Raw genomic sequence first — 27977 nt, 5'->3', positions numbered from 1 at the left:
GTTGCCACCATCCAATACACAAAGACCCAGCCACAAAAAAACACCTTCCCAGAGGCGAAAAGAAACACTTGCACAGCAGCAATTTACCAAAGAAAAATCTCTCTTTTTTTTTAAATCCAAGAAAACAAAAGGCAGAAGAAACTTTCCGTCCATGTATTCCGCTTTTAATTCTGTTTTTGTGGTTATTAACAGCACGGATGCAGCTAGAAACAGTATCAGGTCATAATAGTTAATAATAATAATAATAGCATCATTATTCCCAAATCCTTACAGCCCCCCACCCCCCAAAAAAACCAGAGAAAACACCATCAGGAGGATTTTGAAGGCCTGGCTAGAAATTAAAACTAACGCTAGCAGCATTAAAAAAAAAACCAAAGGTAAAGTGCATTTGGGGGGACATCTTGTGAACCCTCAGCGTTTTTAGGGGTCCACGCTTACAGCTGATCGGTGGCCGAACCCCAAATTGTCAGATTCTCAAAAATTTGGCTGAGCTGGCTGGAAAGAGAATGAAGTGCCCCCAACGGTGAGGAAAGGAAGGAGAAACAGACCCCAGACCTACAATGGGGAAGACACTTCAAATATCACATGGAGGAGGCGTGAAGAGGAAGCTTGAAGGTGGGTGGACTTCAACTCCCAGAATTCTCTAGCCAGCTGACCGAGGAATTCTGGGAGTTGAAGTCCACACATCTTCAAGGTACCCAGGTTGAAAACTATGGTACTGGAGTGTCTTTCGGTCCAAAAAACAACAACACCCTACACCCTGGAATGATCCCAATTGTGACTTCTGCACAGATTTGACTGGTACAAGCTACCCCCAGTGCGTGTCCCTTTCCTCAACCCGACGCCTCCTAAGTGGGTCTCAATTGACCCAGGAGGAAATTATATATATTATGTATTGTAAATATGTATGTATATTTTAATTATTTCAGTTCCGGAGTTCGTAGAATGTCTGTTGTTTGTTTTACAAATGTACCCGGAACTCGTATTTTTAGAATAGTTTGTTATTTGGAAACTGAATTTTGAAAGGGATGGGGCTGGATTGAAATGGGAGCAACGTCCTTTAAAAAAAAATTTGATTAAAAGGTAGAAGAGACAATTGCAGAAGTTGTGAAAAGGTTCATAAACCAAGGAAGAGCAAGGGTGGGGGCAAAAAAAAGTAGAGAAACAATCAAGAGGTCAAAATCTATTACAGCTGATTAAATTCTATCTAGCCAGGCACAAAATGCAATTGTCTGAATTTCCCCTCGGAATTTTTTCTTACATTTCATCCGTCTACAGAACTTCGTGCCGTCACTCTCGGCCCACCTGCACACACCCTCTAATAAATTCATTAGTGTTTGAAGTTGACTCGGTTTAACTTCATAAGGACTGGGAACTTTAGGAGGCGCTGTTGTAGGGCAAGAGCCACAGGGAAAGACACGGTGATCGTAATAAGGTCATAGTAAAAACCTGAGGATCGGGACAGAAAGACAGAACACTTCGCCCGCTCGCTATGTCACAAGCGCGTAAGAGAGGAGGAGGATGGGATTTCAAAGTTGAAGAAACCCAACCAGACTGTCCCTTGCTTACCAAAATTCAGAAGCCAAGCTCAGCCAACCTCTGAATTGGTCTGGGATGCATTGTCCTATAAATCAGGGATCTCCAATCTTGGTCCCTTTAAGACTTGTGGATTTCAACTCCCAGAATTCCTCGGCCAGAAAAGCTGAGTTGAAGTTGAAGTCCATAAGTCTTAAAGTGGCCAAGGTTGGAGACCCTCCCCCCGCTATAAATTACAATAGGATTCCCTTCGGGAGTCGTTCATTTGTGGCAAGCAGGGATCGCGGGGTTAATTTCATTCCACACACCCACTAAAAAAAAATATAATGGAAATCAAATGGCTATTTCATCGAAATGAGTAAGGGGGATTATTAGATGCAGGGTGGGGGATATCTCCCCAGCCTAATCGTCATCGGGATTGTCAACGTTTCTTCTTACTAAGCCAAAAAATTGCTAAGCTGGCAACGTGCCGGCTAGGATAGAAGCGCCCACGTGAGGAGGAGAAAGGAAAAGGGGTTTCGAAGTAACTGTGGGCACAGAAGGAAGGGACGGGCGCAAAGAGGAATGAGACCTTCCACTTTCCCCTCCTTCAAGAAAAAGTTCCCATCATCTGGAATTATTTTCCCAGTAGTGTAACTGGGAAGGACGGGGAGGGGGGGAGGAAACAGGCAGTCTTCCCTGTGGACTCCCATTTCGGTGGCTTATCTGCTCTGCTGCAAATACTGATGTGTGAACATGTTGAGTTCGCTGTCCAGCCATCCGGCTTTGTTCCTGCAGAGGCAGAAAACCGAAGAAAGGCCCATATTAAAAAAAAAAGATAGAAAGAAATAACTCACAGCCTTTTAACCGCTAAGTTAAATCCATTTTTTTAAAGCCAGTTTTGCTTACACTGAGCATCAAAACCTGAGCATAGCAAACCGAGTCATTTCTAAAATTGAAAACGCCAAGGACCTTTTTTTTAAAATACAGATGTTGTGTCTGCGTCCCCCGAGCCGGGGCCCCTGCCAGAAAGTGACTTGGAAAGTGAGGGGGAAGGGCCGTCAGGACTTACCTCGGGAGCACCGGCTTCCCTGGCTCAGCTCCAGGAGCCAGAGGCAGGCCAGGTGGAGGAGATAACGAGGCCCCTGACTCTTTCCCCCCCAGGCCATGCCTCCAGACCCGGCTGATGGCAATCAGGCCTGGCTGGACCCTAGGTTTCGTAGGCAGGAGAGGTGGGAACAACAGAAGCAGGGGTGGGGCACGCCTAGGAAGTGCTGAGTCATGGACCCCACAGGATATAAAAGCAGCAAGGGCTGCTATACCCCTTCGTAGCAAGTAAATCAACTGCTTAACTAGAGCTGAAGTACTGTTTGTTCCTGGTTGACTAATTGGCATCAAGAGAGATAACAGAGACACTTGGCAGACGCTCGCTAGTTTGCTGCCAGAAGCTGATAGTTGCCGGCTAATTAAGTCAATGCTCGGACTGAGGCGAGGGGGACAGAACAACAGAATACATACAGAATAGAGTACAGCTGGAAGGTACCTTGGAGGTCTTCTAGTCCAGCCCCCTGCTCAAGCAGGAGACCCTAGACTGGGGATGGCTAACCTTTTTGCCATCGCATGCCAGGAGCAGGGTGGGTGGGTGGGTGGGTGTGGAAACAGGCCGTTTTCGGCCTCCGGAGAGCCTCCAGGGGTGGTGGGGATGGGGAAGGCCGTTTTTGCTCTCCCCAGACTCCTAGAAAGGCTCTGGGGGTTGGGGAGAGCAAAAAATGGCCCACCGCCCCACGAGGCCCTCTGGAGGCAGGAAACAGCGTGTTTCCCTATTTCTGGTGGGCCCAGAAGGCCCGAAAATCAGCTAGCCGGCACGCGCGTGTGATCTGGAGCTGAGCTCACGTGCCCATCGATCTGGCTATGTGTGCCACCTGTGGCACGCATGCCATGGGTTCGCCATCATGGCCCTAGACCGTAGAAAGCATTTGTATTTTGGTTACTGTAGGAAAAGGTTTTTTAAAAAATAGCTTTTCAAAGCAGGAACATTCATAACTATGAACATAATTATCGGTCCATTTGAAAAGGCTTGAAAATATGCACTCAAAGGATGGCTTGTTTTATGAGTATTGTCCTCCTTGATTTATTAATGCTTTTAAGTGGGATTGTAGACTTAAATAATCTCGAAGATTATCTCGAGTAATCTTTGAAAAAGGAAGCGGCTGAAGGATGACGTTCCCACACGAAGAATGTCTGCAGTGTTTTAATGCAGATGCGACAAAATGTAATTGCAAGAATACATTTAGGGATGAATGGGAACGCACTAACATAACGAGAACATAAAAAGATGAATACGTTTTTCCACTCTTGCCCCGATCATCAAAAATGTGTTGGAAAGTAATGGATCTTATTTACAGGCAGAGTGCAAGACGATGCATCAATTTTATGTAAAGTTTATATCCGCCACGACAGAGGTGTCAAACTCAAAGGTGCTTGGATCTGGTCCGTGGTGCCTCTGCTAGTGAAAACGGAGCTCGGGGGGTGGGGGATGACATGTGCAGCCCCCCCAGCAATGTTTTTACTGGGGGAGGGCTGCAGGAAGCCATCCAGGCTGAAAATGTGGCCGGGGGGGGGGAGGGGGAAGCATGGCCCACCCGCAAGGCTCTGTTTTCGCTGGCAGAGGGCTATCAAAACAATTGTTTCCCCTTTTGCATTTGAGTATATGCAAGAAGGGACAGGAACGGAGAAAGAGGGAAGACAATGAAAAAGAAGGAAAGATGGGAAGGGAGCAAGGAAGGAAAAATAAGAGGGGAAGGAAGAAGAAAGGAGAACGAAGCGGGAAAGAAAAAGAAGAAAAGGAAGGAAGGAAGGGGAAGGGGAAGGAGAAGTGGAAGGGAAAGGAAAGAGGAAGGAAGTGGAAGGGAAAGGAAGGAAGGGGAAGGGAAAGGAAGGGGAGGGGAAGGGAAAGAAGGAAGGGGAAGGGAAGGGAAGAGGAAGGAGACGGAAGGAAGGGGAAGTGGAAAGAAGGAAGGAAGGGGAAGAGGAAAGAAGGAAGAAAGGGAAAGGAGAAGGGGAAGGGAGAAGAAGGGAAGGGGAAGGGGAAGGAAGGAAGGGAGGGAGGGAGGAAGGAAGGAAGGAAGGAAGGAAGGAAGGAAGGGAAGGAAGAAGGAAGGGAAGGAAGGAAGAGGAAGGAGGCGGAAGGAAGGGAAGAGGAAAGAAGGAAGAAAGGGAAAGGAAAGGGAAGGGAAGGGAAGGAAGAGGGAAGGAAGAGGGAAGGAAGAGGGAAGGAAGGAATGGAAAGGGAAGGAAGAAGGGAAAGGAAGGGAGGGAAAGGAAGGAGACGGAAGGAAGGAAGTGGAAAGAAGGAAGGAAGGGAAGAGGAAAGAAGGAAGAAAGGGAAAGGAGAAGGGAAGGAGAAGAAGGAAGGGAAGGGAAGGAAGGAAGGGAAGGAAGAGGAAGGAGGCGGAAGGAAGGAAGTGGAAAGAAGGAAGGAAGGGAAGGAAGAAGGAAGGGAAGGGAAGGGAAGAGGAAGGAGACGGAAGGAAGGGGAAGAGGAAAGAAGGTAGAAAGGGAAAGGAGAAGGGGAAGGGGAAGGGAAAGGAAAGAAGGGGAGGGAAGGAAGGGGAAGGGGAAGGGAAAGGAAGAGGAAGAGGAAGGAAAGGTAAGAGGAAGGAAGGGGAAGGGAAGGGGAAGGAAGTGAAGAGAAGAGGAAGGAAGGAAGGGAAAGAGGAAGGAAGGAAAGAAAGGGAAGGGGAAGGAAGTGAAGGGAAGAGGAAGGAAGGAAGGAAGGGGAAAGAAAGAAGGAAGGAAGGAAGGAAGGAAGGAAGGTTATAATGAAAGTGAAGGTTGGTCTCAGGGAAGTCCAGCCTTAGCCCTTGGCCATCACAGGTGCCCTGACACGAGTCCTGTGGTCACGCTCACCACAGCCACGCCCCTTGCCCCCACCCCTAGCCTCCCCCCCCACGGTCAAAATGCAACCCTGAGGCGGCTCTCAATGAAACGGAGTTTGACCCCCCCTGCGCCACCCCATCCAGCAGTGGACAAACATGAAAGCCGGAGCGCCCTACCTGAGCAACTTGGCTCTGCTCTGCAAAGAATCCAAAATCTCAATCTTTTGATTGAGGCCTGCAATTTCTTTCTCCAGATCTTCTCTCGTCACGTCCACCTGCTGGCATAGTTGAGCAAAGGTTCCCGCCAGCTCCCTTTGGACAAGAGGTTTGATAAAGTGAAAAAGTAAACAAACAAAAAAAAAAGGGATCGTTAAAAAAAGGTGAAAGGGGACAAGACATAGACCTCAACGCGAGAAAAGCCTTCCACCCCCCCTATAAATCTAATACAGGTAGTCCTCGAGTTACAACCAGAATTGAGCCCAAAATTTATACTGCTAAGTGAAACCTTTGTTAAGTGAGTTTGCCCCGTTTTCCGACTTTTCTTGCCACGGTTGTTAAGCGAACCGTTGCGTTTGTGGAATTAGTATCACGGTGGTTAAACTGAATCTGGAGTGCCCATTGATTTGGCTTGTCAGGCGGTCGCAAAAGCAGATCACATGACACACACACACACCCCGGGACACGGTGGCCGTCATAAATAGGAACCAGTTGCCGAGTGGCTGAATTTTGATCACATGACCATGGGGATTCCGCTTCAGCCTCTTGCCCCCCAACAACCTGGGTCCTCATTTGACCCACCTCGGAAGGATGAGAGGCTGAGTTCACCCTTGATCCTGGTGAGATTCGAACCACCGAACTGCGGCTAGCAGTCAGCTGAAGTAGCCTGCAGCGCTGCAACTCTAACCACTGCACCACCTGGGCTCTTGATAAAATATCAACTTGGTTGCTAAACATCTGAATTTTGGATGCTGCGAGGGTCATGTGAGAAATGGTCGTTAAGTCCGCTTTTTTTTTCCCCCAGCGCTGTTGTTAACTTTGGACACTAAACGAACGGTCGTAAGTCGAGGACAGCCTGGAACTCAGGCTGCATTGGCAGGAGCCGGATGCAGCGGGAGGAGAGGGAGGGATGGAGGGCTTCACTTACTGCTGCACTTGGTGGCTGCAGTTGGAGCCGGTGTAGCTGACGATCAGCTGAAGTTTTTCCCCGGCGTAGTCCACAAACTGGCGCTTGAAGGCCCTCTCCTTCGCCTTGGTGGTCCAGGTGAGGCGCTCGTAGACGTAGAGGAGCCCGTAGAGGCCCAGAGAAAGAGCGATAAGCCTCCAGCCCACGGCCTTCCAGACCTGGGGGGGGTGGGGGGTGGGGATGCAGACAGAAAAACAGGTTTGTTCCCGGCAAAGAAAAAAACACCTCTTTATTTACACCCTTGGGAATGAACGGCATTCCCCCAACAGAAAGTCCAGCCAAGAGAGTCCTGCAAGGAGTTTAACCCGAAACAATAGTCCTTATTATCAGCTCGTTAGGATAAAATGCAAGGTTGGGAGCTCCCAGCCGGGAGGAGGCTGCCAAATTAAGTCAGTTCAAACGGAGAAATAAGACGAAGCTCAGTTCTGGCAAGGCAGCCTCTGTCACACGAAACACACAAATTTTCCAGAAAGGCGAACGGTTGTCTGCGACAACCAAACGCCTCCCTTTTCCTCCTATTTATTCGCCAGCCAGGGAAGGGAATAAAGTCAGCGTCCACGTTTGTTTTGCTTCCCGAGCCGGCTCGTTGTCCTCCTCTCTCCTATCTGCTCTGCGGATACGTGCAAATGGAACAGGCCCCAGCTGTTACTCCTCCTCCTCCTCCTCACTCATCTCTGACTCCAAAGGCAGCTAGCTGCCTCTCTGGCTAGGAAATGCCAGACGGCCCTGGCTCTTATCTCTGCGTCCGACAAAGCCTTCCACAGGCTCCAGAACCGGGCCCCGTTTTTCCCCCCAACCTCATCGTCTGCCGGCAGCTGTTGGGCCACAACACTGGCCTTGGAATGAACGGCAGCTTTTAACGGAATTATTTATTTATTTATTTATTTATTTATTTATTTATTTAGTTATAATTTACTTTTTATACCGCCCTTCTCCCGAAGGACTCAGGGCAGTTTACAGCCATATTAAAACCGACACAAAATACAAACACAAATTTAAAAGCAAAATTAAAAACCAAATTACAATAGGCCAAATCAAACTAAAACGGTCATAGACCGACATAATTATGTCACGGCTGAAGCTTGGCTCGCTGCGAAAACACTTCGCCTCACAGACGAACCCTGTCAACCCTGAAGCGAACCCGGCTGGGGCCATCTTTGAGGCTTCGGGGTTGCCACTAGGTGAGAGGGGGAGCGAAATAGTTAGCTCGGGGGTGGGTGGGTGTTTGCAGTCAAAATGAAAAGTGTCCCTGTGGGAACCAAGGACATTCTAACAGGTGGCTGGGGGAGAGGAGGAGCGAAGTAACCAAGCAACCGGCCAGCACCTCGATTGGACCGTGTGGCCGATGACTTGGGGAAAGGGGGAAAACTTCCTCTTTTAAAGTGAAAACCGCGGGAACTTTCAGAGTCGGTTTTCACTAGTTGCGCCAGTATGATGCATAAATTTGTTCTTTGAGGAATCTACCTGCCTCGGAGGTCCGCTTTCTATGGGTGCGTTACTTGGAACACTGACATTGGCAATGGCAGGGAGGGAACGGATTGGAATGTAAGGGGGGGTATTGAGGTGGGGTGGTTTGTCAAAGGAACGGGAGAGCCAGTGCCTCAAGGTCAACTGCTAGGAAAGTCTAATACAGTGCTTCTCAACAGGCGCCCCCAGGGGGGCGCGAGGCTCAGAAGGGGCGCGTTTGACCTCAGCAAACAAGCTAAGCCCCGTGTTTATGTCTCTGTATCCAATCAGAGAACAACGGGAGCATCTGATTGGCTGTCCAAAACCCTTGTGACACGAGCCTGTCGGAGCCATCTTTAGTGTGGGACTGCCAGTACATGTGACTGCGCATGCTCCTCCCTTTCAAGGAGAAAAACGCCTGAAAGAAAGTCGCGCGGGGGGGGGCCCCGCGAAAAACGTTTTCTTCTTCCTAAGGGGGCATGACAGAAAATAATTGAGAAGCACTGGTCTAATAGAAGAAGAGCCCCGTTACCCAAACGAAAGGAACGTAATGGATTGGAGGAAAAGAAAATGGCTACGGGAGGGCCAGGAGAAAAGGGGATGTTTAATTATGCTATTTGCACGTGAACCTGTTAGAATTGGCTTGGCTACTGCTGTATCCATGCCAGCTCAGTAAACTCTACTCTTGGAAAGCGAAAAGGCCCCAGGAGTCTTTTATTTGCTGAATGAACTGCGAAGGACGGTTGAGAGAATAGAAGCGAATAGCAGGATTGGGAAAGGACCTTGAATGTCTTGTAGCAATGGCCGTCCAATCTCTTCTTAAGAACCTCCAGTTCTTGGGAGCACCCAAAAACTTCTAGTGGCAATTCGTTCCGCTGATTGATTGTTCTCACTGTCTGGAAATTTCTCTTTAATTCTAGGTTGTTTCTCTCCTTGATTTTTTTTAAGCAAACCATTTAAAATAAAAAAATAAATGGCAGTTTTGCAGCACCCGACAGGCTATAAGCCATGTCCCCAATACCTCAAAGCTGTAGGACAATGGGGTCCCAAATCAGGGGTAAAATGTAAAATTTGTTACTATCGGTTCTGTGGGCGTGGCTTGGGGGGGGTAATGTGACTGGGTACGCATGGCAAACTATTTTTTTTTTTTTACTTTTAAAGGTATTTTTTCTACAACCTCTTCTGCCGAAGAAGTTTTAAATGGCTCCTCTGGTGATCCCAGCTGAGTTGCCTGATCGTCAGAGGCTTTTTTTTCTTTCAAAAGCATTTTTTTCGCCTTTAAAAGAAAAAAAAAAGCCTCTCACAAACAGGCAACTCAGCTGATCGTTAGAGGAGTTTTAAAGATTTTTCTACAATCTCTTCGGCCGAAGAGATTGTAGAAAAAATGCTTTTAAAAGCCTCTGACGATCCCAGCTGAGCCCCGCGATCATCAGAGGCTTTTTTTAAAAAAAAACTTTTAAAAGCATTTTTTGGTCAAAGAAAAAATGCTTTTAAAAATAATTTTTAAAAAGCCTCTGATGATCGCGCGGCTCAGCTGGGCATAGGGGGTGAATGGACAGGGATTTTTGCTACCAGTTCTCTGAAGCACCCGCCGCCATCGCCACTGGATCGGGTGATCCTGTCCGAACAGGGAGCATCTCACCTCTGGTGTCATGAGAAAATTCCCTAAAATTATGCTGACTGGTCCATCCAGAATTACCCCATGGTTAAGATGGGTGGCCAATAAATTTGATAATTAATATTAATATTAATAATAATAATAAAAGAACAAAGGACAGCACCTAGGAAAAAGCAGGAAAGATGAAAAAACACAGAACTAGAGGGAGATTCCAGATATGGACTACGGCACCCATCGCCCTTAGCTAGCAGCTAGCATTCCAAAACTAACTTTGGAATGGCTGAATTATGCTTCCACGTCTACCTGGAAGCTGGCCTCCATCCACCCCACACGAACGCTCCCTAAAAACCTACCACTCCACCGATCACCAGAATGCCCATCGAAGTCCTGGACGTGAGGGAGGCCAGGCCGGTTACCATGGAGACCATCAGCTCCTCCTGAGTCAAGGACCCCTGTGGCATGGGGGGCAGGCTTGGGTTGGCTGGGGTCAGGGGCAACGGACGCTGGACCTGGTAAGCAAAAATTGGATGGTTAGGGGCAGGAAAGACGAGACAGGATGCAGCCTCCGGGGGAATTCCAGCCTCCGGCGCCCATTCTGCAGATTGAAGCAACTGAGGCCAGGGGAAAGGACACAAGGGGAGTAAAGCTCCATGCCAGAAAAGGTCAGTTTGGAAGGATAACAAAGACGACACAGCTTGGTCTCCCTGTTGTAGCCCGCCAGCGGCCAGCGGATCTGGCAGCAGATTCGGACAGTGAGGAGGTTGGGGAGGAACATGGGCCAATCCTAGAGTCTGGGGAAGGCTCGGATGAGGGCTCTGTGTTGGAAGCAGAGTGGGAGCCAGGGCTGTATGCCAGTTGTTAGCTGCCTTCGGAGTCAGACATCAGTGAGGCAGAGGAACAGCTGGAGCCTGTTCCCAGTGTGCGCATGTGCACAGTTGCCAGACGCAGGGAACAGCTAAAGAACAAGGGTCGACTTGGGAGTAAGGCCACAGGTGGACAATGAATGGACCCTCCCAGAGGGAATAAAAGAGGAGCGACAGGGGAGTGGAGTTTGCAGGAGACAATTAGTTCATTCCTGCATTCTTGCCAATGAAAGATATCGGCCTGGCCTCTCTCCAAGCCTGATAAAGGTCGGTAATTGTGAACTATCTTTTTTTTTTTTGGATCTTCATTTTTTATTTTCCATAATAATTCCCACAATTTAACCAGTGTACAATACAGTCACTTATACAACAATCGATCCTATACTCAAATTATGCTCAATCCGGGCTGCTCGACCGCCACTCCCTCCCTTAATCCTTTCTACCCTTCTCATCCTTCTTCAACTTTCCCCACCATCCTTCTCCTCGCTTTCCTACTTCCCCTCCTCCTTCCCACTTCTCACTACCATCCTTTCTAACCCTCTATCTTCTCCTCCTCCTTCTCCTCCTATCCTTTCTTCTCCCTCCCTTCTTTCCTACCTACCTACCTACCTACCTACCTACTTTCTTCCTTCTTTACTCCTCTTTCCTTACCCTTTCCCTTCGGGAGTGGTTACCGAGCAGTCCCGACTTTACACCATTCCAACTTGTTTAATTCTACCATTATTTCTGTAGAATGGCAGTCAATCAATTTATAATATTCCCTTCCCCTCCCCATTTACCCCCTCCCCCAATTGTGAACTATCTTGAAAGACTGTGGGAGAGGAAAGACTTCGCTGGAGAGGAATTCACTGTAAATTAAATAAAAGGGGTTTATCGGGATGAGGACTCGGCTTTGCGCTGCTGGGGAAGCCTAGCTCAGAACACTCCCTCGGTGGGTTTTCACAGGATGTATTGAAGGCCTCGGGCGAAGCCGAGCCTCCATGCGCAGGAGGAATCAACCTCGCATTATCAAACCTCAGTCTTACCTGGTCGCTGTAGCCCATCAAGGCCCGACGTGTATTTTTGGGCCCCAGAAACCGGTTCACCAACATGGTCCAGCCGAGCGAGAAATGGAACTGGATGTCCTCCTGGAAGTCGGCGCAGAGCTTGTCGCAGTTCAGGTCGTAGCTGAGGGCGAAGCACTGCCTGGGGACCAGCAGCTCGATCTGCCCCCTCAGGGAAACGGGGAGGAGGGGCTTCAGCCCATCTGAAAGGCAGAGCGGGGGAGGGAGAAGACGGGGTGTTAGGATGATCCACGCCCTGCATCTCTTGCACACAACTTGGGGAGGAAACAGAGCTACGTCCTGGGCCTGGGGATGGGACTAGAGGACCTCCAGGGTCTCCCGAGGGATGCTCACCAATCATTTCTTGCTGCATGATCTGCAAAGAGGCGGCGATGGAACCGGAGCAGCGATCTGACATGTTTCGGCCCAGGCCTTCCTCGATGTGCCGATGCAACTCCTAGGAAAGGAATGGGGGAGGGGGAAAAAATGAGGGAATTCTGGGAGTTGAAGTCCTCGGAACTCTCTTGAGTGCTCAGGATTGGGGGGGAAGCTGGGAAGGGAGACTCAAAACTACCCACAGTGCCCTCCTGTAAGAGCCGTTGGCTCCTTCGAGGGCAAGGCATGGAGTACAATATCACTCAACCCACCGGGACAGGAACGGTTGCCAAAAAATACAGTTTATTTTAATATTTTAAAATAAATACAGTTTATTTTAATATTTTATTTTAATACAGTTTATTTTAATATTTTAACCTTGATGAACGTATCTTTTCTTTTATGTACACTGAGAGCATCTGCACCAAGACAAATTCCTTGTGTGTCCAATCACACTTGGCCAATAAAAATTCTATTCTATTCTATTCTATTCTATTCTTTCTATTCTATTCTATTCTATTCTATACTACTATACTATACTATACTATACTATACTATACTATTCTGTTCTTTATTCTATTCATATTATATCCGTCATTCCATTCCATTCCATTCCATATTTCTTATTCTATTCTATTCTATTCTATTCTATTCTATTCATTCCATATATTCTATTCTATTCTATTCTATTCTATTCTATTCTATTCTATTCTATTCTATTCTATGTAACTGGACACGGGGAAGGAGGAGGAAGGGAAAGGAGCTTTTCATGCGCAAAAACTTCGGTTCCAGCTCTGCCTTCCTGCGAACCCCTCGGGGCTTTTAGTAAGAGAATTCCAATGGAATTCTTTCCTAGGCGGCCAAATCTGGGCAGGCCCGCCGCTCAGCTTGGTTGTTTTCTTGCAGGCGTTTCATGACCCCAAACTGGGTAACGTCAGCAGTGCTAGAAGGGAGCGCCAGAAGGAAACCCCCTTTTCCTTTTCTAGCCCTGATGATGTTAGCTAGTTTGGTAATGAGACGTCTGCTAGCTCAGAGAGCACTTAGGATCTCACAGCCTTCTCTTCCCTCCTAGCACTGATGATGTTACGGTACTTAGTTGGGTCATGAAACATCTGCCAAGAAAACCACCCAGCTCAGAAAGCACCCAAGATCCCTCATGTCAACCCTGAGCTGCAACTATTTCCTTCCTTCCTTCCTTCCTTCCCTCCCTCCCTTTTTGGTACTAGCACTAGTTTGGGTCACGAAACATCTGCAAGAGAACCACCCAGCTCAGAGGCAACCAAGGACCCCTCATAGGTCATAACCCTGAGCTACAAATATCCGTCCCCTTTATTGACGCCCCTTAAAAGTCATCGAGGTTACTGTGTTACTCAGCTTGATGGGTTTGGGGTTAAGAGGAGGCGGCGGCGGCAAAAGATTTCGTTACAGGCAAAGGATTAAACTTCTGAATGTGGATTTTGCATCGGGGGGGGGGGAACGACACAAAACCACAGCGGGGCAATCAGGTACCCCATACTTCCCAGGGAATGATCCAGTAACAGTAAACACAGTTGGAAGGGACCTTGGAGGTCATCTAGTCCAACTCCCGGCTCACGCAGGAGTCCTATACTAGGGATTTGAACCGCCCGACCTTTCTGATCGATGAGCTCAGCGTCTTAGCCGCTGAGCCACCCGTCCAGTCTGCGTTGAGTGGCTTACGTTCTTATAAACCTTCAGGACCACGGGGGAAGGATGGAAATCCAGCTGAAACTCGTCCACTAACACCGAGAGCTTCCTGATCTCTTCTGCCATCGCGTGTGAGACCTGGAAGTAAAAAAAAGGACGAGGGGTGTGTGAACTGGGCTGCGTTTCCTTTCCTTTCCTAGAAAGCAAACCCCCTGTTGTGACCCAGGCCCCAGCAGGTAGTAGGAAACTCAGTCAGTGTAAAAACAAACAAACTTTATTCGAACAGCTGAGAATGACTTCATTCTCAGCGTAGTTCAACTAAATTAAAGCAAATTCCTCCCAACACAAATTCCTCAGTCCTATCACCAACCTTGGTCCAATTAGGCAAACTGCCAAAGGCCTTTCTTGGCAAAAGTTCAGAAGACACCGATACAAAACAAATGCAACAAGACAAAGCTATCAACGTTGTTTTCTGGCAAAGAGCCCAAACGCCATTGCTGGTCTTTTAAGCCTTATGCGAGGGGCCAATCATCTCTTGGCCTTACTCCCGAGTCGTCCTCTCTGCTTGAGCTGCTCTTGCCTTCTGGCAGCTCTTCTCATGCGTGCACTAGGAACGGGCTCCTCCTGTTCCTCTGCTTCACTACTGTCAGTCTCTGGAGGCTCTGGAGTCCACACCTCACTCCCCAATGGCCCTGGCCCCAACTTTGCCTCTGATGCAGAGCCCTCATCTGGGCCTTCCCCAGCCTCCAGGACCGGCCCACGCTCTTCCACAGCCTCATCGCTGTCTAATGACTCCGTTGCCAGCTCCGCAGGCTGCTGGCGGACCACAACACCCCCCCACTTCCCTCTGCAATGCAAACATCCCCGTAAACCAGAGGAAAACCAAGTCTGCCAAATGTTCGTCTTTGGAATCTCAAACCAGGGTGCTGAGCATGGCAGAGACCAGAAATGAGGAAGACGCTCCTGAATCCGGGCTTTTCATTTTCTTTGTTGCCAGAAAGGCACGTTTGGGGGATTCTAGGATCTGGGATTGTCTTTGCTCCAAGGGATCCGGCAGCATAAACCAGGGTTTGAATTCGGGGGCGGAGGGGGGGGAAGAAGGGCCTCACCTGGCGCTCAACCTCTTCCGTGATCTCCTTGATTTTCAACTTGTAGCTCTGAGTGAGCAGGTCCAGCTGTTTCTCGATGAATCCCAGGCGCTCCTGGCGGTCGTCCCACTTCTCCAGGCAGTAAACCCTGCAAGACACAAGGAAGGAAGGAAGGAAGGAAGGAAGGAAGGAAGGAAGGAAGGAAGGAAGGAAGGAAGGAAGGAAGGGGAAGGGAAGAATAGGGAGGGAGGGAGGAAGAAAGGGCGAGAGGGAAGGAAGGAAGGAGAATGGGAGGAAGGAATAGGGCGGGAGGGAGGGAGGGAAGGAGGAGGAAGGAATAGGGAGGGTGGAAGAAAGGAAGGAGAATGGGAGGGATGGAATAGGGAGGGAGGGAGGAAGAGAGGGAGGGAAGGAAGGAGGAGAAGGAGGGAAGCAGGGAGGGAGGGAAGGAGAAAAAAGAGGAAGGAGGAAACAAAAGCACCCAATTTCTAAACTAGCTGAAACCCTGCAGAGGCCTTTCTTGCTCTGCTCTTCGATTCCAACTTCCACAAATCCTCTTAGGAAATCCCACAGGAGGCCACCTCTGTTCCTGCGCGGCCACGTGCACGGAATCCATGATGTGCCGGACTTCCTCCGCAATCTGCTTGGCTCTGACCGTGTGCTGCTCAAACTTGGTCTTGACCGCCGACTGCGAGATGCACTCCTGCGAGCAAAGACAAACCTCAGCATCCTTTCCCCCCCCCCCTTAGGCAGCGAAGGGAGGCCGCGAATCAATCCCTTCGGGCTAATTCTGTAAGGTTCCAGACCCTGAAAAGCCCACTCGGGACGCAGAGTGCCCTTGAGGACTAGCGACTTAAATCGCAGTAAAAGCAGGCAAACCGAGATCTTTAGGATTCTGCATTTCGCATCGATTTCGAAATATCGAACAATGCAGGATTATCGGCTTAATAATATTATTTGCTTCTGGACCCTGGAACCAGATCGATGGTTCTTGTAGGTTCAAAAATAAGAGTTTATAGAAAAGAGTGTATAGAGATGGAAGAACAACCATAAGGTGCTCTGGATAATATTGTTCACGCTGCCTGCTATTTGCTTCTTCAAGGTATTATTTTTTTCTGCTATTATTAATTATTACAAAAAAAATTCCACTGCTTGCTAAAATATACGGGTCTTATATATTAAAAGAATGAGATCTATAGGGGATACCTGGCCACGTTAATATAAATTTAACCACATCATGATTGTCAAATGTCCTGGCTAAATTAAGAAAACGTGCTAGAAATTTAGCACCGTGCTCCGGAAGAGCAGCGAAACTCGCAAACCTTCAACGTCTAACAAGACACACTTGCCTCAAACCTTCGCTCAAAATTCTGGAACTCGAACATCCTGACTTGGAAACCCTCGGCCAGCGCCCCGCCTACAGAGAAAGAAAAAACAAAAAACCAAGCACCATCAGATTTGAACAGCAAAATAGGCCCATGCTTTTCCCCCCAACCCACCCTCAAGTTTCTAGTCCTCATGGGTACCCCAGGCAAACTTGAACAAGGCGGGAGCGACGTCAAGCATGATTTTTAAAGGAGGAAAAGGGGGTTGCAGATTTTAGAAACAGGGAGAGCTTAGAGCAGTGTTTTTCAACCTCGGCAAGCTTTTAAGACTTGTGGACTCCAACTCCCAGGATTCCCACCCCCTCCCCCAGCCAGCTGGCTGGGGGAATCCTGGGAATTGAAGTCCACAAGTCTTAAAAGTTTGCCGAGGTTGAAAAACACTGGTTTAAGAGGGTCTCTCACCTCCTTCGGGCATACCCTGAGCCTTCTGGATGCGGGCGTTCAGGACCTCTTTGGCAGAGACGAAAAAGATGCGATCCCCGGCCTGGGCGCGATCCACCACACCCAGCTCATCCGCCAGGAAGCTGGTGCAACGCTCCATGTGCTGTCGGCGAACCTGCAGGAGAGGAGAGGACAGAAAAAAAAGGAAAAAAAAGGGAGGTTAGATAAGGAAGGCCAATCTTCCTTCCGGGTTGCTCTCCCCTTCAGCCACCCACCAGAGGAAGCCTCACCTCCTCCATGTATTCCGGTTCGGAGGCCGAAGCGTCCCAGCGGTTATTTAAAATGAAAATGTTGGGCCGAGAGAGGCGAGCGTTGACTTTGTGGAAGAACTGCTTCTCCTGGATGGGCAGAAAAGAAACTCTCAGGGTTCCATGGAACACCCCCAACAAAATAAAGCTCTGAGGCTTGAGGTTCCTCAAAGTTCCAATTTGTTAGAGATGTCACGTTGGCACAGCTGGGAAAACCCGAATCTGAAAGCTTCCAGGTTTTCCACACCCAGTTGACAATTCACAGCCCTGCTCCATACCCACAAGTTCATCACATTGTCCAATCAACTCTTCACACTCAATCGGATACAATCTTCAGGCAGTCTACATCAGACGCAGGATGTCCTTGAATACGGAATGTTGTTATGACTAACTTTCTACCGCTCCAACCACCGCCCCCTCCCAACTTCCCCAGCTAAAATATGTGGCAGTTAAGCAGCAAAAAGAAAATTGCCTTCCAAAACTGACAGAAACAACAACAACCATCACCAAAATGCCTTCTATAAACCTGAGGATCATAAAGTTGGCTTGAAAAAATCAGAATCGGATTAGATTTAAATAGAGAGATAGGCTGGTGGACATACACTCAAATACAATCGAAATATAAAGAAGACACAAAAACCTATGAAATATAAATAGAACAACACGAATTAGATAAAATTATACTAGGGACTGTTCTGTCCCCTCCCGGCCTCAGCCACGCGAGCTGGCTAAACGAGCCAGTAATTGAGTTCACAGCTGCTATCAGTCCTGGCAGGGAATCTGCAGCTGCCTGCCAAAGTCTCCCTTATCTTGGGGTTCCCGGGCAACCAGGAAGTCAGCAATCCAGGCCGAATGTTCAGCTCAATTCTCCAGAGTTCAGCTCACTTCTCCACGAGTCAAATAGTTCAGCTCAATTTTTGCTCGTCACAGAGCAGAAGAGCAGCCAGGGCTGCTTTTATACTCTGTGGGGTGTGGCTCCGTGACTCAGCCCTCTCTAGGCCTGCCCCACCCCTTCCTTTGTTGTAGCCGCCTCTCGTATCTCCGAAACCTGGGATCTAGCCAGGCCTGGTTGCCATCAGCCGGGTCTGGAGGCGTGGCCTGGGGGGGGGGAAGAGTCAGGGGACGGAGGCCTTGTTATCTCCTCCACCCTGCCTCTGGCTCCTGGAGCTGAGCCAGAGGAGCCGGTGCTCCAGAGGTAAGTCCTGATGGCCCTTCCCCCTCACTTTCCGAGTCACTTTCTGGCAGGGGGCCCGGATCAGGGAGGGGGTGGGGAGGCGCAGATACAACAGGGACAGATGAGAAGCTAATTAGTAAAATATACAATTTTTATTGGATAGGGAATGAAAGAGATCAACGTTTTTACCGTCTGCATCAGCGTCGACTCAGAGTTGGCCACCAACACAAAGACATCGGCATCCAAGCAGAATTTATCAATCCAGCTATCCAGCTCGGTGGTGACGTCAATTCCGGGGCTAAACATATGAACAAGAAACACAGAAATGACGTCGTAATTTACACGCTGAAATGGTGTTCTCTCTTCCGACACCTCTTCCAGACTGTAGCTTTAAATGTTGATTTTACTTTTAAAATAGAGGCAGTCCTCAACTTACAACAGTTTGTTTAGTTACAACAGCACGGAGAAAAGGGACTTCAATTCCAATCTACAAATTCTGAATGTCACTCCTTTTACTAATAATAGTGTTAATATTTCCTGTGTTTAACAAACATATAATTCTAATACAAAGATTTGTATTAAATGATAATCTTCCATTGTTTATCCCCTTTCTAATTTTTAGTTATGCTGCTGTTATGTTTAAAAAATATCCCCTTTCTAATCACATTTTAATACCAATAAAATAAGATTCATCTTATTTCCGTTTGACAAGTTCTACAATTCTAAGTTTTGTTTTTTTTTTAATTTACATTTATACACCGCCCTTCTCCGAAGACTCAGGGCGGCTTACAGTGTATAAGGCAATAGTCTCATTCTATTTGTATATTTTTACAAAGTCAACTTATTGCCCCCCCAACAATCTGGGTCCTCATTTTACCTACCTTATAAAGCAGGGGTGTCCAAACTTGGTCCCTTTAAGACTTTTGGACTTCAACTCCCAGAGTTCCTCAGCCAGCTTTGCTGGCTGAGGGACTCTGGGAGTTGAAGTCCAAAAGTCTTAAAGGGACCAAGTTTGGACACCCCTGTTATAAAGGATGGAAGGCTGAGTCAACCTCGGGCCGGGCTTGAACCTGCAGTAATTGCAGGCTGCTGTGTTCTAATAACAGGCTCCTTACAGCCTGAGCTATCCATGGCCAAATCAAATGTTTAAGCTAAGTCAAGTGGGAAGCCAGATTCATTTAACAACCGCGTTACTAACTCGCCAACTGCAGCGATTTGTTTAACAACTGTAGCAAGAAAGGTCGTAACATGGAGCAAAACTCACTGAACAAATGTCTCGCTTAAGAACGTAAATTGTGGCCTCAATTGTGGTCGTAAGTCAAGAACTGACATAATTTACACACACTGAAATGATGTTCTCTCTTCCAACGGCTCCCCCAACCTGTCTTGTTTCTCAAATTTAAACTTTGCTTTCTTAGTTCTAAAAGATAGGATCAGAAGGGCTAGGCTGGATTAATAAAAATAAACTCTTTCATTCCAGTTTTTTTTTTTTACAGACTGCGGTAAAAGTCCACCTGCCTCACATTTATTTGCGTGATAAAAAGGCACAACAGCTACAATTTTTTAAAAAAGCTTATAAGAGCCTTTGGGATGCGGTGGCTCAGTGGCTAAGACGCTGAGCTTGTCGATCGAAAGGTCACCAGTTCGACTCCCTAGTGCCGCGTTGTTAACCTTGAACGGGCGCTAAACAAACTGTTGTAAGTCGAGGACCTAACTGGTACAGGTCATGCGAAAGTTTCTCGCTTCTTGGAAGAAGTAGGGAGAAGGTAGATAAAAGTCCTTGCTATGTAACTGTACGTGAGAAGTTAATGGTCGGCTTTTATTATCTTATTATCCAAGATTTATTATCTTGTTGATGGGACACGGTGGCTCAGTGGCTAAGACGCTGAGCTTGTCAATCGAAAGATCGGCAGTTCAGCGGTTCAAATCCCTAGCGCCGTGTAACAGGGTGAACTCCCGTGACTTGTCCCAGCTTCTGCCAACCTAGCCGTTCAAAAGCAAGTAGAAAAATAGGGAATGCAAGTAGAAAAATGCAAGTAGAAAAATAGGGAACATCTTTGGTGGGAAGGTAACAGCATTCCGTGCACCTTTGGCATTTAGTCATGCCGGCCAAATGACCACGGAGACGTCTTCGGACAGCGCTGGCTCTTCGGCTTTGAAAGGGAGATGAGCACCGCCCCCTAGAGTCAGGAACGACTAGCACATATGTGCGAGGGGAATCTTTACCTATAAGATCTTGCCATTTTCCTGGCTGGGTGTAAGAGAGAGGGAACTTTTTTTATTTGGGGGTGGGGTGGGGGGAAACACCCACTCACCTGTCCATCAAAACGAGATCATCCTTAAGCAAAGGACACTTGGAATTCGGCCACATGACGCTGACCAGACCCCCGGCCGTTAGCAATTCATCCTGGTGGAGGGCGTGAGCCAGCTGGTTGACCGTCTGATGCAGGAAAAGAAAGGAAGACAGCCCGAGAATATAATTACGAAGATGTTTCAAAAATTGAAGAATTTAATAATACTCCACTGGAGAAGGTGCTGTATTTTTTGGAGTAGAAGACGCACCTTTTCCCCCCCAAAAAAGGAGGTGAAAATTTGGGTGCCTCTTATACTCCGAATGTAGCCCGACCCAGCTTCTCAAATGGAGGTTTCAGAGGCTGAAAAAAGCATCAGAAACGAAGCTCCAGAAAAGAAGCCCCCAGAGCTCCAGAAAAGCCCCGAAACTTAGCTCCAGAAAAGAAGCCTCCAAACAGAGCTCCAGAAAAGAAGCCTCCAAACAGAGCTCCAGAAAAGAAGCCTCCAAACAGAGCTCCAGAAAAGAAGCCTCCAAACAGCTTCAGAAAAAAAGCCTCCAAAAAGCTTCAGAGGCTTTTTTTTTTTGAAGTTCTGTTTTGGAGGCTTTAAGAGGCAGATTTTTTTTTTCCTGAAACAATTTCAGAAGTTTCAGAGGCAGAAAAAAACAAAACAAAACCAAGGCACAGAGCTCACAACCAAAGAACTTGTTACTAAAATTCACCTCTGGGAACAGCTGATTGGGGGTATTCCAGAGGCCAATCCACCTACCAATCAGTTTTTTCTCTTATTTTCCTCCCCAAAAACTAAGGTGCATCTCATACTCTCAAAAATACGGTAGGTGATGGCTGGATGATAAAAAAAAAAAACTAGTTTTGAAATTATGGGACCATATCTATTCCAGGACTCCCCAATTGTGACAACTTTTAAAACTTGTGATAGAAATAAGGGGGAATATTAGCGTATACACTTCTATGTAATAAAATAAAAGTAATAACAAAACATGGAATAACTAAATGACAGATCGCAACTTGATATGTGTATCACTATTAGAAATACATAAGTGGATTGAATGTAATAACTATGATTCATTCTACTAGTTGTATTTCTATTAGAATGTATGACACCCAGGGGCCACACTGTTCACACATTGATTTGATACGTTTGTAAAAAATAAAATAAAAATCTGGGGTGGGGGGGGGTGGAAAAGACTCGTGGACTTTGACGTCCGCATTCCCCAGGCTGGCTGGGGAATTCTGGGAGTTGAAGTTCACGAGTCCTAAAGTTGCCAAGGTCGGGGAGTCCTCATTATGTCGACCGACACCCTCCAGGAGAACTTGACGTGTTCACAGAATAGAATTCCCTCCCACGTTTCTCTGATCCTCAAATCTGGGGCCGTTCCCACATTGTTACCTTGACGCTCTTCTTCTCCTCAGACCCCTCGGTGAGCAGGAAGGCATCCTGTCCATCCGTCCCCTCCACTCTCAGGAAGCAGTTGGTGGTGTGGCCGATCCCAGAGGGAAGGACTTTATCCCACAGCATGGCGTTAATCACAGTACTTTTCCCATTACTCGTCCTGAAAAATTGCAAAAACACAAGACGGCCACTTCCTCCCATTTTATCCTCACAACCACGGATGGGATTCAGCCGGTTCGGGAGAACCGGATGCTAATTTTACACCTGGTTCGCCGAACTGGTAGTTGCACGGACCGGCTGGCCCCACCCACCCTGCCCCTCCCAGGAGTCTCCACGCGGCCCGTTTTGGATGACAGGTAAGTGCAGGGCCCGCACGGAGGCTCTGTGTGAGGGTGAAAAATGGGCCACTCGGAAGTTCCAGAAGCAAGCCCGTTTCAAACCTCTGGAGGGCCTCCGGAGCCCGGGGGACGCTGTTTTTGTCCTCCCAGAGGCTCAAGGAAAACCTCCAGAGCCTGGGGAGGGCGAAAAACGGGCCTCCAGAAAGTTCCGGAAGTCCGGAAACTGATCCATTTCTGGCCTTTGGAGGGCTTCCAGAGGCCGGGGGAGGCTATTTTCACCCACCCAGAGGCTCAAAAAAAGCCTCCGGAGCTGTAGGCCACGCCTATCCAGCAACAGGGCAGAGAACTGGTTGCTAAAATTTTTGAATCCCGCCTCTGCTCACAACAACCCTGCAAACGTAGCTGATATCTAGATGCAGGGACTTCCCAAGAACCTTCGCAGGGTCGCTTTGGGACTGCGCAGAGTTCTGAATGCCGGGAGAACCAAAACATGCCCCACTGCTACAGTTGAAACAACTTATGGACAACTTAAGCTGGAATCGTTCCAGCAAGCTTTGCAGGATGGACTCAGAACGATGGGCGATGTAGTCCAGCCCACTTGGGAGAGCCTCCGATTCAAGCAAAGCTTTCTAATACCAGCAAACTGACTCACCGCCCAAAGAAAGCCACCTTCATGTGTCGCCTGGCCAGCACCTCGCTGATCCCGCTGACCTTGGACAGGTAGCCCTTGACCTCTGACACCTGTTCTTCCGTGGTGACGGGGTCGAGCTCACCATTTTTGTGTGTTTCTGGGGGAAAAAAACCCAGTATAATGTCATGTGGGAGGCGAGTGGTTTGAACGCTGCAATCTCCACTTCTAGGCAGCTCTTACAGAAGAAATACTTTCACGATGCTTTTTCCCAGGGAAAAAAAAAAAGGATGCCAAGCTAAAACAAGAATGGGCAAACGCTCTCTTCCTGCTTTGGAACTACAAGTCCCAGCATCCCCCTGCATTGCCTCGGTTGGTTAAAGTTGCCACATTCAAACCATGCAGACCAAAATATAGCTGGCTCACTCTCACTGGCCTGACACTCAGCCCACGAATATGGAGGATGGCAAGGCTGGAGGCAGGGAGACGAAATTTAGGAAAGAAAAAGGAGAACTTGAGCAATACAGATAACAGATTCAACTCATTACCATACTAGGTAACGTCATCAGAGCTAGAAGGGAGTGGAGTATGCAGAAGAGGAGGAGGAGGAGGACTATGGGGTCCTTGGTGCTCTCTGAGCTGGCTTGTTTTCTTGCAGATGTTTCATTTGCGTAACTTCACGCTAGCACTAGCACTGATGATGTTACCTAGTTAGGCTAATGAAACGTCTTCAAGAAAGCCAGCAAGGGACCCCCTCGTTTGTATTTGCATCCTTATAGCAGGCAGGATTACGTAAGCAAGAAAATAAGTCTAGCAATGGCAGCCAATTTTAAAAACAGCATAATTAAAGCTAGGCAACAAGCGTCATCAAGACAAGGATAGTTTAAGAAAAACCAAAAGTCAGAAGAAGGCCCCCCGGATTCGAATCCTAACCTCATCTACCAAAATAATTCCTTTAAAGAAACGCTGATGTTTCTCATCTCCTTGATCTGCAGGCATTCACTTGCTGTTCTGCCCTCCTTCGCCTCCGCCCGAGCGATGGCTTAATTAGCCGGCACTATCAGCTCTGGCAGCAGAATAGCGAGCATCTGCCAAGTGTCTCTGTTATCTCCCTCGACGCCGATGAGTCACCCAGGAGCAAACTTCAGCTCTTAGTTAATCAATTGATTTGCCTGCTACGAAGAGACACAGCAGCTCTTGCTGCCTTTATATCCTGTGGGGTGCAGCTCCATGACTCAGCACTTCCTAGGCCTGCCCCAACCCTGCTTCTGTTGTTCCCTCCTCTCCTGCCTACCAAACCTAGGGTCCAGCCAGGCCTGATTGCCATCAGCTGGGTCTGCAAGCGTGACCTGGGAGGGGGGGAAGAGTCAGGGGACGGAGGCCTCGTTATCTCCTCCACCTGGCCTGCCTCTGTCTCCTGGAGCTGAGCCAGGGAAGCCGGTGCTCCTGAGGTAAGTCCTAACCGTCCTTCCCCCTCACTTCCCGAGTCACTTTCTGGCTCGGGGGGCGCAGACACAACACTCGCTCATTCGCGTGCACAGGTTCAGCAAGCTGTGTGAAACTTTTAAGCCCAACTCACCCTCCAGAAAGACGGAGCTCTCCTGGATGTAAGCTGCCAACTGTTCAAAGATGCCATTTATTTTTTTCTTGGCAGTGACAAAATGCTTAAGGGGGGAGGCACTGACGTCCGCCATATGTCTCTTGTCCTTTTTGCTAGTGATGATGGACTTAGAGCGAATGAACAGCAGGGACATTGTGCTAGAAGGGGAAAAAGGCACGGATTATGCGCAGGAAAGAGGAAAAGGGCCTTAGTTTACAACTCACCACTGCTCTAGTAAATGTTCCAGATAAGGTAAAGGTAAAGGTTCCCCTTGCACATACGTGCTAGTTGTTCCTGACACTAGGGGGCGGTGCTCATCTCCGTTTCAAAGCCGAAGAGCCAGCGCTGTCCGAAGACGTCTCCGTGATCATGTGGCCAGCATGACTGAACTCCAAAGGCGCACGGAACGCTGTTCCCTTCCCACCAAAGGTGGTCCCTATTTTTTCTACTTGCATTTTTACGTGCTTTCGAAACTGCTAGGTTGGCAGAAGCTGGGACAAGTAACGGGAGCTCACCCCGTTACACGGCAGCACCAGGGATTCGAACTGGTGAGCTGCCGACCTTTTGATCGACAAGTTCAACGTCCTAGCCCCTGAGCCACCGTGTCCCCTGTTCCAGATAAGCAAGCAGCCATATTCCTCCCCCCCTACTGTGAACGTCTGGTTCTCACAGCATGCTAAAGTAATCACGCTATTTTGTACAATGTGCTTAAATCCAAATCTCCTGACTCTATTTTAAGAGGTCATGGAATAGCTCTGTATTATGAACTGTATTAAGAGATTCCTCAAATTGAAAGAGCAAAAAGGCTGGATTTCTGGGAGAACGCTAGAAGGAAGCGGATATTTATTTTTAAATTGGTCTGAAAGCTCTAGGCCCGCGATGGTGGAACCTATGGCACGTGTGCCAGAGGTGGCAAGCAGAGCCCTCTCTGTGGCCACGCACACCGTCGCCAGCTGCTTTTCTGCTTTCCAGCGCGCATGGTTTTCGCGAGTGCCAAAGTGCTGGAAAACAACCTGAAAATGGTCTGAAAAACGGCAAAAAAACCAGCCCATGCGCCGGAAATGCGAAGACCAGCTGGCCGGTACGCGCATGCCTGTTTTTTGGCCATTTTCCGGCTTTTTTGGGGCATTTTCAGGTCACTTTTTGGAAAACGGCCAAAAACAGCCAAAAAAACAGGCATGCGCACGCCGGCCAGCTGGTCTTCGCATTTCCGATGCTCCGGCGCACGCACGCACATGCACGTACATGCACACATGTTCCGGTTTAGGCACTCGATGCCAAAAAGGTTCACCATCACTGCTCTAGGCCTTTCTCGCCAAAATTACCCTGTTGAGGATTGGAGTCAGAGTTAGCAGCCCCCAAAGCAAAGAGACAAATCAGTTCCAATTCTGAAATGCCTCTCGAATGCACTTACTATTAAGATGCAAGTAGGAGTTTTCATAAGCTAAGCATGGTTACCATCTTCTTTCCTGAGCCGGAAAGAGCACGCAGCGGTCTAAGAAAAGGCAAATAGACAAGATTAGAAAATGCGGATGGTGAAATCGACCGTGAACAAGCAAATGGCCATCAGTCACCCTAATATAAAACACTTTTAGGATTCTTCTTAAGAATGTATATTTTATTAACTACAAGACACCTATAAACAGAAGTTTATTGGCAGGTTATCTACCAAGAGATATTTTCATCTCTGAAAAGTTTTTTCCACCGTTGAATCCACCTGGATGGCTCAGTTTAGGAGAGCCTTCCCTGCCAATCCTGAAATGCTCCATCATGCACTGCCTGGGGTTGGGGATCCCTCAGGACCTGTCCAGGGATGTGGAGGTTCATCGTGCACTGCCCAGGAGTGCGTGCAGAAGTCCATCATACACCGCCTGGAGAATGCTGGAGGTCCCTCATGCACAAGCCCAGTGGAGTGTGTGTGGAGGTCCCTCATGCACTGCCCAGGAGAATGCTAGAGCTCCATCATGCACTGCCCAGGGGAATGTGGAGGTCCATCATGCACTGCCCAGGAGTGTGTGGAAGTCCATCATGGACTGCCAAGAGAATGCTAAGCTCCATCATGCACTGCCCAGGGAAGTGTGTGGAGGCCCATCATGCACTGCCCAGGAGAATGCTAGAGCTCCATCATGCACTGCCCAGGAGTGTGTGGAGGTCCATCATGCACTGCCCAGGGATGTGGAGGTCCATTGTGCTGTGCCCAGGAGTGTGTGCAGAAATCCATCAAATACCACCTGGGGAATGCTGGAGGTCCATCATGCACTGCCCAGGGGAGTGTGGAGGTCCATCATGCACTGCCCAGGAGAATGCTAGAGCTCCACCATACATTGCCCAGGGGAACGCTGGAGGCCCATCATGCACTACCCAGGGGAGTGTGTGGAAGTCCATCATGCACTGCCAAGAGAATGCTAAGCTCCATCATGCACTGCCCAGGGAAGTGTGTGGAGACCCATCATGCACTGCCCAGGAGAATGCTAGAGCTTCGTCATACACCGCCTGGGGAATGCTGGAGGCCCATCATGCACTACCCAGGGGAGTGTGTGGAAGTCCATCATGCACTGCCAAGAGAATGCTAAGCTCCATCATGCACTGCCCAGGGAAGTGTGTGGAGGCCCATCATGCACTGCCCAGGAGTGTGTGCGGAAGTCCATCATACACCGCCCCCCCCAGCCCATCCCCCTTCCACCCCCAAAGCCAAACCCCGCTTCTCACCCGACTCAGACGCGTGTCTTCCTTGCACACGTGACGGGCCCCCTCGGGCCGAGGAGAGGCAAAAGAGGTGTGGTGCGTAGGTGGGGAGCCCTTCAGCGAGCCCAGCCTTCTCCGCGACCACCCCTCTCTAATTCCCGGAGGAGGGCCGAATTAAACCCGCCAAGAACCCGCGAGTAACGTCTACACCCGCCGACACGCGTCCCAACCCCTCGCGCCTCACCTTCACCTGCCTTCTGCCTCAGCCGCTCGCCTGAAGCGCCCCGGGAAACGTCAGAAGGGCGCGACGGGAGGTGACGTCAGGCCGGCCGCGACGGGACCCTCCCGCCCCGCTGCCTCCTGGGAATTGAAGTCCGGCAGCTGTTTATATCAGGGGGTCTCCAAGCTTGGTCTCTTTAAAGACTTGTGGACTTCAACTCCCAGAGTTCCTCAGCCAGCTTTGCTCAGAGTCCCTCAGCTTTGCTGACTGAGGGACTCTGGGAGTTGAAGTCCACAAGTCTTAAAGGGACCAAGCTTGGAGACTCCCTGGTTTATATTCCATGTTCCCCACCGCCCTTTATAATTTGGGGGCGAAGGAAAAGAATAGGGAAACGGGGCCGGAGGTCGTTTGTAAGGCCGTGTGGTTCCTTCTCCTTGGCTGGTGTTTTTGCAGGGGATGGAACTGTACTCTGCACATGCCCTGGAGTACTGAGTTCAATTTTTAATAACTCAGCATCCCCCCCACCCCATCAACCACCATTTAGGGTTCCCAGTTCCTTCCATTCAGTTCGCTGGGGATAATGGGGAGAGGAGTCCCAACTCTTGTGGAAGCGGTCTCCTTCTTAATTTGGATTCAAGCGAATATTTTAAGGACAGCTACTGCATTTGTTTAAAAAAAAAAAAAACTAAACTAGGTATTTGCTTCTCCTCTGCATAAAATATTTCCTGGCATTCCCAGCAGGCCTCCCCCCCCCCCCAAAGTTCAAGTTGGTACAGTCCTACGTTAAATCCCCAACTGGGACTTTCTGGTTTTTCCTTCGAAGACGTTTCGCTTCTCCTCCAAGAAGCTTCTTCGGCTCTTGACTGGATGGTGGGGAAT

The 27977-nt window shown here is 48.7% G+C and overlaps 1 protein-coding gene across 2 annotated transcripts; it reads right to left on the bottom strand.

The window, feature by feature from the left end:
• Positions 1–3: 3 nt before the first annotated feature.
• Positions 4–27198, bottom strand: MFN2 (mitofusin 2). Of its 2 annotated transcripts, none has more exons than XM_058161358.1 (19): positions 27123–27198; positions 25608–25688; positions 24173–24351; positions 22618–22753; positions 21625–21787; positions 20238–20362; positions 18112–18220; positions 16731–16838; positions 16462–16615; positions 16024–16091; positions 15256–15377; positions 14696–14822; positions 13620–13724; positions 11901–12003; positions 11529–11749; positions 9994–10149; positions 6538–6734; positions 5571–5705; positions 4–2307 (listed from the first exon to the last, which is right to left on the bottom strand). In XM_058161358.1, the coding sequence occupies exons 3-19, from the start codon at positions 24345–24347 to the stop codon at positions 2238–2240; spliced, it is 2274 nt and encodes a 757-aa protein (XP_058017341.1). In that variant the 5' UTR covers positions 24348–24351; positions 25608–25688; positions 27123–27198; the 3' UTR covers positions 4–2237. The 2 variants fall into 2 exon arrangements, with proteins under 2 accessions (XP_058017341.1, XP_058017342.1); XM_058161359.1 differs by lacking the exon at positions 27123–27198 and adding an exon at positions 26903–27116.
• Between the last annotated feature and the right edge of the window lie 779 nt (positions 27199–27977).

This window comes from Ahaetulla prasina, chromosome 18 (genome assembly GCF_028640845.1).
Source record: "Ahaetulla prasina isolate Xishuangbanna chromosome 18, ASM2864084v1, whole genome shotgun sequence".
In the NCBI taxonomy this organism is placed as follows: domain Eukaryota; kingdom Metazoa; phylum Chordata; class Lepidosauria; order Squamata; family Colubridae; genus Ahaetulla; species Ahaetulla prasina.
This window is presented reverse-complemented; position numbering and strand designations above follow the sequence as displayed.